The sequence below is a fragment of the Tupaia chinensis genome, unplaced genomic scaffold (assembly GCF_000334495.1).
Source record: "Tupaia chinensis unplaced genomic scaffold, TupChi_1.0 Scaffold138812_1, whole genome shotgun sequence".
In the NCBI taxonomy this organism is placed as follows: Eukaryota; Metazoa; Chordata; class Mammalia; order Scandentia; family Tupaiidae; genus Tupaia; species Tupaia belangeri.
In genome coordinates this window covers 621,201-636,263 of record NW_006198705.1, presented here as the reverse complement: position 1 = coordinate 636,263, position 15,063 = coordinate 621,201, and the positions used below count along the sequence as shown (strand labels likewise).

The 15,063-nt window shown below is 43.4% G+C and overlaps 1 protein-coding gene across 1 annotated transcript; it reads left to right on the top strand.

The window, feature by feature from the left end:
• Nucleotides 1-6: 6 nt before the first annotated feature.
• SERPINB9 (serpin family B member 9) lies at nt 7-10,983 on the top strand. The gene is made up of 6 exons (XM_006161680.2): nt 7-162; nt 3,246-3,383; nt 3,955-4,072; nt 5,821-5,963; nt 8,106-8,261; nt 9,585-10,983. The coding sequence occupies exons 1-6, from the start codon at nt 115-117 to the stop codon at nt 9,987-9,989; spliced, it is 1,008 nt and encodes a 335-aa protein (XP_006161742.2). The 5' UTR covers nt 7-114; the 3' UTR covers nt 9,990-10,983.
• Nucleotides 10,984-15,063: the final 4,080 nt, after the last annotated feature.

Below are 15,063 nucleotides of genomic sequence, written 5' to 3'. Positions count from 1 at the left end.
ACTCTTTCTGAAGCAAATGGCAGCTTTGCTATCCACCTGTTAAAGATACTATGTCAAGACAACCCTTCGCATAACGTGTTTTATTCTCCTGTGAGCATCTCGTCTGCCCTGGCCATGGTCCTCCTGGGAGCAAAGGGAAACACTGCAGCCCAGATGGCCCAGGTAAGCTTGAATGTCACCCTGGAGGAGGGACTGGTTGTGGCTGTTGTGTGGTGTTCATTCACCAGTTTCCTATGGACCTCCCAGACTGCTGAGGAAGGAGAGTGGGGTGTGGTGTCTCATGGGTGCACACAGCATTTCAGGAAATTGAGATGGATAGGGAAGAAGATGCAAAGGAGGAGTGTCATTTTCTGTTGCTATCCCAGAATACTGTACAGAAAAGAAGTTTATTTGGCTCATGGTTCTGGAGGCTGGGTAGTCCAAGACTGAGGAGCTGCATCCTGAGAGGGCCTTCCGGCTGCATTGTAATACAGCAGAGAGCACCACATGGTGAGAGGGCAAGTTTATAGCAAAGCCACTCCCATGCAAGCAGCCTTAATCCATTAACTTGTTCAACAGAGCCTGCCCTCATAACCCAGTCTCTTATGAGGCCCCGCCTCTTTTTTTTTGAGGAGAGATATTTGCTATAGGATGCATGTGCTACTGCAGAGACAGAGAGAGGCCAGGAGAAAGAAAGCAAGAAATCACACCTAGGGGGATGGCCACACTGCAGTCCCTTCTCCTCCATTCTCCTCTTGGGATTTTGGGCACACATGCACACGTGTCTGGTGTGAGTTTTAAGCCACTGGGTCTGGGACTTTCATCTACAGGGGAGTCCAGTGATGTAACTATTTTGCCATCTGCTGGTCCCGAGGCCAGAGGCCAGGAGAAAGAAAGCAAGAAATCACACCTAGGGGGATGGCCACACTGCAGTCCCTTCTCCTCCATTCTCCTCTTGGGATTTTGGGCACACATGCACACGTGTCTGGTGTGAGTTTTAAGCCACTGGGTCTGGGACTTTCATCTACAGGGGAGTCCAGTGATGTAACTATTTTGCCATCTGCTGGTCCCGAGGCCCCACCTCTTAATATTGTTACAATGGGGGTTAAATTTCAACATGAGCTGGGCCAGCCAGTGGCATGTTGGTTGGGGTAGCTGGATCCCACATGGCTGACTGCATGGTTTGAGACCCAGACCTGGCTCTTTGAAAATCACTTCAGGCAGGTGTGTGCACATACCCAACATCTCGAAGGAGACTGGAAGAGAAGGGATTATAGTATAGCCACTCTCCTGAGGGGTGATTTCTCACTTTTCTCTCTCTCTTTCCAAAAAGCACACATGCCGCATAGCAAAAACGAAAAATAAGTAAATAAATAGATTTCAATATGTGTTTAAGAGGATACAAACCGATCCACAATGGGAAGAAAGACAGGGCTTCTCCTCTCTTGAGATCTGTTTTGTTTTGTTTTTGAAAGTTTCCCCAATTAATGACCTGGAGAAGGTCATTAATATTAAAATTTTGTCCCAACTCTTTCTCTTTGTTTAGAAAATAATGACACTAAAATTATTTGGAACATAAATTATAAAGAAATGTCTCCTTTTTGAAGTAAAAGACTTTGCACTTCTAATTATTATTGGTGAGGAAGGTTAATGCTTGTTTCTAGTCATTTCTGTAACAGCATGCCTTCCTATCTCAGTAGAGGGATAAAGAGAAAAATGCTAAGAAGGATTAAAAAGCACGTTAGGATTAGTTACATGCACAGAATATCAGTGTTCCGGTTAATGCAGTTTAACTTTCATTGAATACCTGGAAGTGATTGAGAATCAGTCTCTGTCCCCAGGGACTCTCAGAGGGGGCAGGAGACAGAAGGGGGCAGGAGATGCATGCCTGAAATAAAACCTAAAAGATTATGTCACTCCTGAACTTCCTCCGAACATACATACCTTCATGGTAAAAATGTTCGTTTTGTTTCCATATGACTTTCTTTTCCGTTGGGGATCCTTTTCAGTAATGATTACTCATTTTCATAATTTCCCAGCTCATTGGGTGAGGACTTGAAGGTTTATGTGTAGAAAGGAAATTCTTTATGCTTCATGCTTTATCATCCTTTCTATGTCTTAGATTCACCGATAAATCCTTATAAGGAACTCTCTCTCTTTCTTTTTTCTTTTTTTTTGAGAGGTTTTTGTTATAGGGCGTGTGCGCTCACCAGAGAGACAGAGAGAGACAGAAAGACAGAAAGCGAGAAATCACCCCCCAGGGGGGATGGTCACGCCACAATCCCTTCTCCTCCATTCTCCTCTCGGGATCTTGGGCACACACGCACACATGCCCAGTGTGAGTTTTAAGCCACCAGGTCTGGGACTCGAACCGTAGTCGACAACATGGGAGTCCAACGACGTAGCCATTACAACTGCTGGTTCCAATAGTTATAAAAATTAATTTTAGAAGTATGGTTTCCTCTACTTAGGGTGCATTTATGTTTTCCTCGAGTTGAAAGATTTTGTGAGAACCCCTTTTCTGAACCTCTCACGCTTCCACTTTTTCTTGTTACTCATCTTTTTTTTTTTTGGAGAGATTTTCACTGTAGGGCGCGTGCGCTCGCCAGACAGACAGAGAGAGACATAGAGACAGAAAGCGAGAAATCACCCCCCAGTGGGGATGGTCACGCCGCAATCCCTTCTCCTCCATTCTCCTCTCGGGATCTTGGGCACGCACGTACACGCGCCCGGCGTGAGTTTTAAGCCACCGGGTCCGGGACACGAACCGCGGTCGACTACGTGGGAGTCCAGCAACATAGCCATTACGCTAACTGCTGGTTCCCTCTTGTTACTCATCTTTAAACAAGAGAGATGTATTCCAACAGAATAGCCAAATTTCTTTTTTTAAAGCTTCTTTCTTTCTTTCTTCCCTGAGAGAGGGATGGAGAGAGAGTGAGAGAGGGAGACAACACCCCTAGCAGGATTCATTCACATGTTGTCAGCCAACTCCAGTGTCAGCCAGCCTGGGCCATAGGCACACTCTCCCCCCCACCCACCCCAGCACATGCAGGGAGACCTTGAGATGGGAACTGGGGACATTCCTATGTGCCTTCATGTCACAGAGCGCTCTGTGACCACTGTGCCACCTTGGCTGGTCCTAAATCTTTTGCTCACCTGCTTTCTGTCCTTTCTCCACCCTCCCTGGCATAACTCTCTGGTATGCTTGTAAAATGTTTTTGAGCCACAAGGCGATACTGATTTTTAAAAATGATTTTTCTCAACAGGCGCTTTCTTTAAACACAGAGAAAGACATTCATCGGAGTTTCCAGTCACTCCTCTCTGAAGTGAACAAACCCGGCACGCAGTACTTACTGAGAATAGCCAACAGGCTCTTTGGAGAGAAAACTTGCAAATTCCTCTCGGTAAGTTGAATCAATAAAAGCCTGTATTCTGGGGACCAGCAGGTGGCGTGGTGGTTAAGGCACTGGACACTCCCACATGGCTGACCATGGTACGAGTCCTGGACCTGGTGGCTTGCTTTCTCACTTTCCCTCTTTCTCTAAAATAAAATGAATGAATGATAAAAGTAAATAAATAATTCTTTGAAAAAAAATAAAAGCTGTATTCTGATCACCTGCTGTTATTACAGAGCCTGGGAGAAAAACCTTAGCGATATTGAGAAATTTATGGTAACATTAAAAAAAAAAAAAAAGGAAACCATGACCCTATAATTATACCTCACATTATTTAAAATGTGACTGCTTCTAATATTCTTTTATGCATCTTTGAGTATTCAGGGCTCAATGCATGTCTATTTACAAACTGATATTTTAACATCTAGTATACAAAAATACCATTCAAAGAAATACATCCGATCTTTTTAATAATTTAGAAAAAAATGGTGTGGGGAGAAATATAGTATTCAAAATTGTCAGAAGCTTGCTGACATTTTATTCAGCGATGCAGCCTCATTAAACATTTTTCTCTCCAAAGACGTTCCAGGAGTCCTGTCTTCAGTTCTACCAGGCCGAGTTAGAACAGCTTTCCTTTAGGGAAGCTGCAGAGGAGTCCAGGAAACATATAAACACTTGGGTCTCCAAAAAGACTGAAGGTCAGTGTTGCAAGTTATTTCTCCCTCCTTCCACTCCAGTCCACCTCCTCCTCCACCGCCTCCTCCTCTTCCCTCTCTTCCTTGTCCGACTGCTCCCTTTTCCCTACTCTTCTGATTTCACTGGTATTTCAGATGATAGAGTGATGCCAACTGACTAGGCCTCGCAGCATATCTGGACCTTAGAAAGCTCATAAAGGTTCTGATTTACAGACTTAATCTTGTCTATTCTCTCAGGATCATGGTGGCTGATACAAATGTCAAAAGAAACCTATTGGCCAGATTTCCGGTGTCTTCATTTTATTAAAGCATGCTTTTACTAGCCTTAAAATTTCATGTCAGGTGATTCTGTCGTCTCTGTGAGAAGGGGATTGGCGAGGCACATCCTTGGGCTGCCTCTTCCTATAGTTTGTGGGGACCTCTATCTCTGCTACCTTTACTCTATCTATTGAGGTTACTTTTTCTATGGCTTCTTTCACATCTTCTCCTTAAACTCCCTTAATTAGATTTGACTAAGTAGCTGCAGATCCTCTTTCAGGGCTGACCGATTTTACAGGCTGAAACGCTCTCCATTTGGGGCTCAACCTTATTTGTTCCTAGTTCAGAGAGTGGCATGTTCCATCCTTGGCCCTTAAGATCAATGATGGTCTAATATGGCCAGCCAGTGGCACAGTGGTTTAAGCAATTGTATCCCACATGGCTAAGTGGATGGTTCAAGTTCCAGACCAAACAATTTGAAAAACACACCAGACACATGTGCGTGTTGCCCCAAATCCTGTGAAGTTAGTAGAGGAGAAGGGCATTGTGCTGTGACCATTCTCCCTGGGGGTGCTTTCTCACTTTCTCTCTGTTTATTTTTTCAATGAGAGCACCTGCCCTATAGCAAAATTAAAAAGATAGAGAGAGAGAGAAACAGAGAGAGAGAGAATCTAATGTTTGACCCACTCATACTCTTGTACCAATTATGCCTACACTAGAAATATTTCTATTTCTGCTAACAAATGAGACAGTAAAGAGAGGTAGTTTTCCTTAAAGACTCAGTCATTTCCCCCACTTCTTCTTAGATTCTCAGCAACATAGTCATTACGCCAACTGCTGGTCCCTCACTTAAGCTCTCTTGAGACCATGAATTAGCAAGGATGCTCTTAGTTCATTGAAAAGATGCCACTTGACATGAGGGGAAGACGGGAATATATTTACTTGCCCACGTTGTCTTTTCCAGGGATGCCTGGTGCTTTGTTCAGAGGACTCTATAGTGATATTTATTCCAGAAATTCCTCATGTGCTCATGGCCAGCTTTTTGTCCTTTGAACCATTTATTCTGGCTGCCCCTGAGATGTTCATGGGTAAACATAGAATGTCCGAACTGAGCACGACCAAGGAGCATGAGAACAAACACTCCACTTAACCACGTGGGATAATGGTGGCCCTTCCAGCCCATCCCTCATTTCTCACTGGTCTTGTTTTCAGGCCTGGTATAGTATTTCTATTTTCTACCAAACTGCTGTCCTTGAACAGTGTGGAGGTCTTTCACCACCCTCAGTTTAGGGGATGTTCCTGATGGGTCGGTAGTCACGAACTCTACTCATGTACGTTGTTTTTGACTTCTGCATGTAACAGTCCCAACTCAGCAAATGGGAAAACCGAGTATTCTTGACTAATACTCTAGCATCTGTAAAATGTCATATTGTAGTTTATTTATCACACTTTTATAAAAAGCAACTGAATATAATCTCTACTTTTCTCTAAAGGTAAAATTCAAGACCTGTTGCCGGTCAGTGCAATTAACACAGAGACGAGGCTAGTTCTTGTCAACGCCATCTACTTCAAAGGAAGGTGGAATGAAGAATTTGACAAAACATACACGAGGGAAATGCCTTTCAAAATAAATCAGGTATGGGGAAACTTAGAAAAAGTCATGCTAGGAACCAGCAATTGGCATAATGGCTATGTCACTGGACTCCCATGTAGTCGACCCCGGTTCGAGTCCCAGACCCAGTGGCTTACACTCATGCCGGGTGCATGTGCATGTGTGCCCAAGATCCCGAGAGGAGAATGGGAGAGAAGGGATTGTGGTGTGGCCATCCACCCTTGGGGGGTGATTTCTCGCTTTCTGTCTCTCTGTCTCTCTGGAGAGTGCACACGCCCTATAGCAAAAACCTCTTCAAAAAAGAAAAGAAAAGAAAAAGTCATGCTCATTAGATGAAGAAATTGAATGGAAAAACATAATGTAAAAACAAATGACTGAGTCCAATGGGTAGTATGGTGATTAAAGCAACTGGATCCCACATGACTGACTATGTAGTTCGAGTCCCAGACCCAGAGGCTTGGAAAACTTGCTGGACACATGTTTGTGTGTGTGCCCGAAATCCTCAGAGCAGAATAGGGAGGGGATTGTGGAATGGCCATCCCACCAGGGAGCTACTTTTTCACTTTTCCTCTCTCACTCTGTCTCTCTCTGTCAAGCACACGGGGCTGATAATGGAAAGCGAAGCAAAACCATAAATAACTGGTTAAATATAATCTGGAAACGTAACGTATTTGTGTATAAAGTTTTAAACTCAGGAGAGGAAAACTAAAGTGCTAAAAATATTGCAGCTCGAATGTTTGCGTTTTACTACTGTGATGCCTCCATTGACTTCTTACCATCTGTTACTGCCGCCTTGATCTCGAAACTAATGATTTTCCTTTATGCTCCAATTGCTCAGAGAGAAAGCAAAAATCCAGGTGTTACATATGCGTGGGCGGGTGGGGTAAAGAAATAGAAAGAGACTGTGAAAATGTTTGTCTTAGTTAGGTATATTTAAAACTAAAATGAGTACTGATTCAAATGATCAATTTATCATTATTAATCCAGTATTTATAGATTTCTGATATTAAAATTGAATGGTCAAGACCTCACACTGATACTGAGGTATAATTAAAGCAAGCATTAGAAGAGTTTACCAATTTACCCAACCCCTAAAAAATACTTTTTTTTTTGAAGTTTTGCTATAGGGTGTACACATTCACTAGAGATAGAATGGGGGAGTGAGAAATCATCCCCCAAAGGGGATGGCTATGCCACAATCCCTTCTCCTCCGTTTTCCTCTTGGGGTTTTGGTCATGCATACACACGCACCCAGTGTGTTTTTCAAGCCACCAGGTCCAGGACTTGAACTATGCACTCAGCCATGTGGAATCCAGCACCTTAATGTCCATGCCAACTAGTGGCCCCACGGTTCATCCTGTCACCCTTTTTTTAAAACACTTTTTTCCCTAATTAAAATAGAAATAAGTTTCTATTTAATTTAAACTCAGTAGGAAAAGAAATGAAGTAATGAAAATATTTCCTGCCTTCAATTTTTTGTATTCTGTTACTACTCTGATAATTTTTTTACATCCGTCACTGCCACCTGGTTCTTAAAACTAAAGGTTTTTCTAAAGCCCGTTCTAAATAATTATATTTGATTCTATTATTTTCTTAGATGTCTATGCTGAGCATGTTTTAAATGGAGGAAGTCTGACTTCCACAATTTAGAGAACCACATTTTATTTTGCTGAATACACATCTTCTTTCCCAGGGTAGGACTGTTGAATGTTAACGGGATGGGAAGGAGTGAGCTTACATTTTGTTTCCTTCTTTTTTTTTTTTTTTGAAAGGTTTTGATATAGAGTATAGGGCGCATGTGCTTGCCAGAAAGACAGAGAGACAGAGAGACAGAAAGCAAGAAATCACCCCCCGGGTGGATGGCCACGCCACAATCCCTTCTCCTCTCTGGATCTTAGGTATGCAAGCACTCGCACCAGGCATGAATTTAAGCCACTGGGTCCGGGACTCGAACCATGGTCAACTACATGGGAGTCCAGCGATATACCCATTATGCCAACTGTTGGTCCCCGAGCTGACATTTGTAAGCAGCCCTGGGCGATGAATATGGTGGTTTCTTTCATGGGTGTTGACAGCATCCTGGAGCCCACTGCAGCTTGTTTGGAAATGTTACTTGCCTCTTGAACGCTCTGTTTTAAATTCAGTTTATGTGTTCATTGTCATCAGAAGGAGCAAAGGCCCGTGCAGATGATGTTTCAGGAAGGGACCTTCAACATGGCGTGTGTCAGCGAGGTGCGGGCGCAGCTGCTGGAGCTGCCGTATGCGGGGCAGGAGCTGAGCATGCTGGTTCTGCTGCCCGACGACGGCGTGGATCTCAGCTCGGTGAGGCTCCACTGGCGGCTGGCAGGCCTTTCCCCTCTGCGTTTCTGCCAAGAAGGGGGTGACATCTTCCGCTGCCTTCTTACCGGGACTGAACTCAGCACTGTCTCCACCTCCTGGCCTTGCCTTTTGTGTTGCGTGTGGGCGCTCGGCTTTGGATAGAACCTTTGTTCAAGGCCGGCTTGCCCATTGTTATCTGCATGACCTTACTGAATTACTAAACCCATTTCAGCCTCTGTTTTCCAATCCTCAGAATGGGGTAATAATGTCTTCTGGATAGGGATAGTACGAGGATAAATTGGGGGAGAATCCAGGAACCAAACTTAGCGGGATTATCTGGCAAACAGTAAACTCTTTATAAATGGGATGCGTTATTGTCGTAATCATTGCTATTGGCATCATATTTAAATCTAAGGACTGGACCAGGCTGTAGCATGGTGGTTAACAAGACTAGACCCCACATGGCCAACTGCATGCTTTGAGCCCAGACCTGGTAGCTTGAAAAACACACGGGGTGCGTGTGTGTGTGCACCCAGAATCTTGAGAAGAGAATGACGAAGGGATTGTGGTGTGGTCATCCCTCTAAGGGGTAATTGCTCACTTCTCTCTGTGTGTCTCTCTTCAGCGAGCACAAGTGCCCTATAGCCAAACCTAAAATCCAAGAACCTGGAGGCCTGAGGTGGTGTCATACCAGATTGTATCTGTCGAACCTGACCTGGAAGATCAGGATTTGGTTCCGGTTGACCCGAACACTCCGAGGCTGCTTGTGATCATGGAAGGCTGAAAGGCTGGGGAGAGAGGAATTGTAGCAGGAGATCTTGTTGAGGGTGCTTCCTCTCTCTTTCTGTCTCTGACTCTCTCTCATGAAATAAATAACAGAACTTAAAAAAAACATAATATTAGGGACTGACAGGTGGTGTAGTGGTTAAGGTGCTGGACTCCCACGTGGCTGACTGTGGTTCGAGTCCTGGACCTGGCGACTTGCTCTCTCACTTAACCTTTATCCATCTCTGGTCAAATTAAAAAATAATCATAGCAAATGGAATTAAATAAATAAATATTTTAAAAAATGACTTCTTGGAAGTGTTTTGGGAGGAGAGGCCAGCCACAGTCTTCCTATCTGTGGTCTTCTTAGAGTCTCCCTACTTGTCACAGAACTAGTGTTTGGAATAGCACATGGGACTCACGGTGAGGAGCAGAGCACCCCACTTCCTGTCAGTCCATCTGCAACCAGGAGACGTGGGTGTCGGCGTGGGTGTGGGTACGGTGTGTGCTTGTACAATCTCAGTAAAGCCTGACACTTAAAGTCTCCTTCTGGTCTTTCAGGTGGAAGAAAGCCTCACTTTTGAGAAACTGATGGCCTGGACCAAGCCAGAGTGTATGAAGAGTACCGACGTTGAAGTTTTCCTCCCAAGATTTAAGCTGCAAGAGAATTACGACATGGAATCTGTGCTTCGGCATTTGGGAATGGTCGATGCCTTGGTCCAGGGCAAGGCTGACTTGTCGGCAATGGCAGCTGAGACCGATCTGTGTCTGTCCAAGTTTGTGCACAAGAGTTTCGTGGAGGTGAACGAGGAAGGCACGGAGGCGGCGGCGGCTTCGGCCATTGTGGTGGTGGAATGTTGTCTGGTCTCTGGACCTCGCTTCTGTGCCGACCACCCCTTCCTCTTCTTCATCAGGCACAACAGAACCAACACCCTTCTGTTCTGTGGCAGGTTCTCGTCCCCGTAGGGGCGTGCTTACTGCGCGTGGAAGCGTTTCCCTCTTTCTGTGTCCCAGATCCTTGTCTATAGCTCGGCGAGGATCTGGAAAGCCAAGTGCAAAGAGGAGGGTGGATGTTTCATTTGTCTGAACGGTTTTCCAGCCTAATGTCGTGATGCTGCATACTCTGCTGTCCCCGTGCTGACCACTCATTTCTGCTCCTTACTCAAGGTCCTAGGACAACAGATGCTGTTGTATTTGAGATGCACTTCAAACCCCATAGGAGTTTTGGAGTACACTGAGTTTAGGTGCACAGTTTTCCTAGGTGGTCCCTAATGTATTTCCCACTCATTCCACATGCAAATCCTACCCGTGACACTGTGCTTTCCAGGTGCCTCAAATCTTGTCACATACCTCCCTCAGCCTCACCGAGTAGTCATAAGTGCTGCTAGATATCACTGCTATTTTATATGACTAGTTTCCTGGCACTTGGATGTTTTACAAAAGTTTCTTTAATGCATATTTTTATTTTTAACTTGCCGGCGTATGCGCGTGCTCGCTGGGCAGAGACAGAGAGAGAAAGAGAGAGAGAGGGCAGTGAGAAACCACCTCTGTGGGGAGCGGTCATGCCACAGTCCCTTCTCCTCGAGCCTTTTGGTCTGGGACTCAGTCATGCGGTGGGCCATATGGGGTCCAGCCGTGTTAATCACCACACCGTGGGCTGGCCCTGTTTTTATCTTTGACAATTACCAGTCACTGAGTATATGCCAGATACTGCGTGAGGTATCGAGGACACAGGGGACAGGGTCATGGTCCTCTGACACCCAGTTTTTATCTGTGCCCAATTTATATAGCCCTTATGACAACCAGGTTACAGCGTTTCGTGTCTGAACTTAACATGTGACCTTCTTGTGGGGATGACGCTTTTCTTCACAATACTGTATTTCTCCACCTCCAACAGTAAAAACTTTATTCAACCCTTAAAGCGCATTTCAAATGCCATCTTCTTCAAGACAGTTTTCTCTTTTACTTTTTTTTTTTTTTGAAGAGGTTTTTGCTATAGGGCGCGTGCGCTCGCCAGACAGACAGAGAGAGACGTAGAGACAGAAAGCGAGAAATCACCCCCCAGGGGGGATGGTCACGCCGCAATCCCTTCTCCTCCATTCTCCTCTCGGGATCTTGGGCACGCACACACACGCACCCGGCGTGAGATTTAAGCCACCGGATCCGAGACGCGAACCGCGGTCGACTACGTGGGAGTCCAGCGACATAGCCATTACGCTAACTGCTGGTTCCCAAGACAGTTTTCTCTTTCTCCACGCACGGCCAGAGGTACATCTGTAAACTTGTCATTGCCCACAGAGGACACCGCTTTAGTTATTAATCTTCTGGGTTATATTTTAGATGGTCCTCCAACTAGACATTCATGTCAGCAAGGGTTGGAGTTACATCCTGCCTATCTATGTACCACTTATGTGCAATAATAAGTAAAATAACCATATATGAGCTTTGTAACATTTTTTTTTTAGTGCTTATTTATTTTCTGAGAGAGAAAGGGGAGGGAGGTACCTTAATAGGGTCCTCACTGCAGCCAGCCAGGTAGACCCAGGACACGAACCTGGAGCCTTTCCATGTGTTCTCCAGGATCACGCATCAGCGTCCCTACTGCCTGCACCACCATGGCTGGACTGGGATCTATATATATTTTTTAATGGTTGGATATCACCTATTTGTGTGTGTGTGTGTGTTTAAAAATTATTTTTTTACTGAGGTGACTTTTACATAACAAAAATAAGCCGTTTAAAGTGAGTTGTTTAATGCTATTTTGTATGCCAACACTTTTGTGTGATCAGTATTTTTATCCAGTTCCCAGATGTTTTTATAAAATCAGAAGGAAACTATAGCTATAAGTAGTTACTTTCCTCCTCCCTCCAGCCCTGGAAAGCAATCTGCTTTTTCCCTTTATGGATTTATCTATGCTGGATATTTTATATAAATTAAATCACATCGTATGTGACCTTTTGTGTCTGGCTTCTTTTACTTGCTCATGTTTTCTGGATTCATTCATGTTGTAGTGTGTATTACTACTTTACTACTTTTTATGACTAGTATTTCACTGTATGATTATATACCCAGGAGAAGGAGGTGCTTGATCATATAATACTATGTTTTCAGGAACTGCCAAAAACGGAACCATGTCACACTCTCACCAGAAATGTGGAAGAGTTTCCATTTCTCTCTACCTCCACACCAACATTTATTATTTTCCTTTTTGTTTTGTCTCTGTTTTAAGTTTTGGCCATCCTAGTGAGCGTGAAGTGATAGCGTTTTGTGTTTTTGATTTGCATTTTCACAATGACCGATAACATTGAGCATCTTCTCATATGCTTATTGGCCATTCGGATGGCTTATAAGTAAATGACTGAGATTCATACGTTTAACTTCTTTGGAGTAATGTCTACTCAAGCTGTTTGCTCATTAAGAAAAAAAATTAGACTGTCTTTTTGAGTTAAGAATTCCTTATATATTCTGAGTAATAGACTCCTGTCAGATATACGACTTGTAAATATTTTCTCCCATTCTTTAGGTTGTCTTTTCACTTTCTAGATAATTCTATTTGATGTACAGAAGTTATTCATTTCAATTGAGTCCAACTTATCTTTTTTTTTTTTCTTTGTTGCTCATACTTTTGGTGAATCCATTGCTAAATCCAAGGTCATTAAGATTTACCTCTATATATTTTTCCAAGACTTTTATGGTTTTTAGCTCTTGTGTTTAGGTCATTGGTTCACTTTGAGTTCATTTTCTTTATATGATGTGAAGTAGGGGTTCAACTTGATTCTATTGCAAGTAGATAGCTACACATTGTTCCAATATGTGTAACTATTTTCAAACTGAAAATTTTAAAAAGTGTTGATAAGATATATAGTTTGTGAATATATAAAATAAATTAAAATTAGGAGCCAGCAAGGTGTCATGGTGGTTAAGGGCGCTGGACTCCCACATGGCTGACCGTGGTTCAAGTCCTGGACCTGGCAGCTTGCTTTCTCATTTTCCTTCTCTCTCTCTCACTCTGTCCCTCTCTGATCAAATTTAAATAAATAAATAAAAATTTAAAAACAAGTGTTGATAATGGACAAAAAATACCTGTGAGTACAGCAAGATGGAAAATTACTCAGTTTTCATATATCTGATCCATTACAGGAATAACATCATAATCAGGCCAAAAAATTTGCTCAAATCAGCAAGGAATATAATACTAGGATATGCAAAGAACAGATAAGGCAGTAAACTTAATAATCAAGGAAACAGAAAAATACCATGAGATACTGCTCTACACTCATGGAATTGGTGTCAATTACAAAGTTGGATACTACCCAGTCTCAGCCAGGAAGGAGGGAAATAGGAGCACTCATGGGAACATAAATCAATACAGCCAACCTAGAAGGTAATCTGTCATGACCTAGTAGTGTTTATGTTGGGCTCCAGCAGGCTTATTTCTGGGTATATCTCCCAGTGACCTTACTGCACAAGTCCAAAATGGGGTAGGGCTTAAGATGCTCACCATAGCCTCATTTGTCAAAGCAAGGAGTTAGAAGCTACTTAGGCGTCCATCTCCAATGGAATAGAGAAGGAAAATGTACGCTTTGGCATACTCTGTAAGAATTAGAAAACAAAATTTGGGGACCAGCAGTTGGAGAATGGCTATGTCACTGGACTCCCATGTAGTCAACCATGGTTTGAGTCCCAGACCCGGTGGCTTAAACACATGCCAGGCACGTGTGCATGCATGCCCAAGATCCCGAGAGGAGAATGAAGGAGAAGGGATTGCGGCGTGGCCATTCCCCCTGAGGGGTGATTTCTCGCTTTCTGTCTCTCTGTCTTTCTGGCTAGCGCAAGCACCCTATAGTAAAAATCTCTCAAAAAAAAAAAGAAAAAAAAATTTGAACTAGATGTATATCCAGTCTCCTGGATAGAAGATGCTGAGTCAAAATTACGTAGATGAGATATACAATCCAATAACGTTTACGCAAATATAAACGTCTGAAATACTATATATAACGGAACCTTGAACAATTCATGGAGGACTGGCTCCATTGCCTGATGGTTGAGAGAGCCAGAGCCCACATGGCCGACCATGTGGTTTAAGTCCTGGAACTGGTGGCTTGAAAAACACTCAGGTCCACGTGCATGTGCATACCTGCCTGAAACCCTAACAGGATGGAGAAATGGAGAAGGGAATTGAGGGATGACCATGTCTCATCGGTGGTACTTTCTCTCTCTCCCTATCTGGCAAGCCCATGAACATTCTGGTAAGTTTTGTTGTTGATGCTTTAACTTTAAAAAGGAAAGGTCAGGACCAGTAGTTAGTGTAATGGCTATGTTGCTGGACTCCCACATAGTTGACCACGGTTCGAGTCCCGGACCCAGTGGCTTAAACTCACGCGTGTGTGTGCATGCCCAAGATCCCGAGAGGACAATGGAGGAAAAGGGATTGTGGTGTGGCCATCCCCCCTGGGGCGTGATTTCTTGCTTTCCGTCTCTCTGTCTCTCTCTGTTTTTCTGGCGAGCGCACGCGCCCTATAGCAAAAACCTCTCAGAAAAAAAAAAAAAAGAAAAGAAAGTACAAGAAAAATGACAGTAAAGAACAAGTTTATTTTGGTGCAAACAATTTCTGAAATCTATGCATAGTTTTTCCACAGTACATGTTTTCCACAAACTTTTCGATGCCTCCTTTGTATTATGCAAATATGGAGACATATTGCATTTATTTTATTATAAAAGCGAAACTTTGCACATGTTTATTGGCTTTTCCATTTCTTCTCCTATGAACTATCTGTTGACACAATTTTCTGTTTGGGTATTTTATTAATTTTTGCCGCTTTCTTTGCCTATTATTTTTTTTCTCATTCTTTTGCTGTATTTTAAATGTTGTTGTATTTTATCAATAATCAAGGCTTCCTACTCCCTATTGTCAAAGCTGGGTTTTCGCTTTGCGATGATAACACTGTTTTCGTTCTTAGAAGTACTTTCTCACTGCAGACTTAGTTAAATAGTTAGCTACTTTTTCCTTCTAAGCTTATCTTAAAACTGGACTTCACCG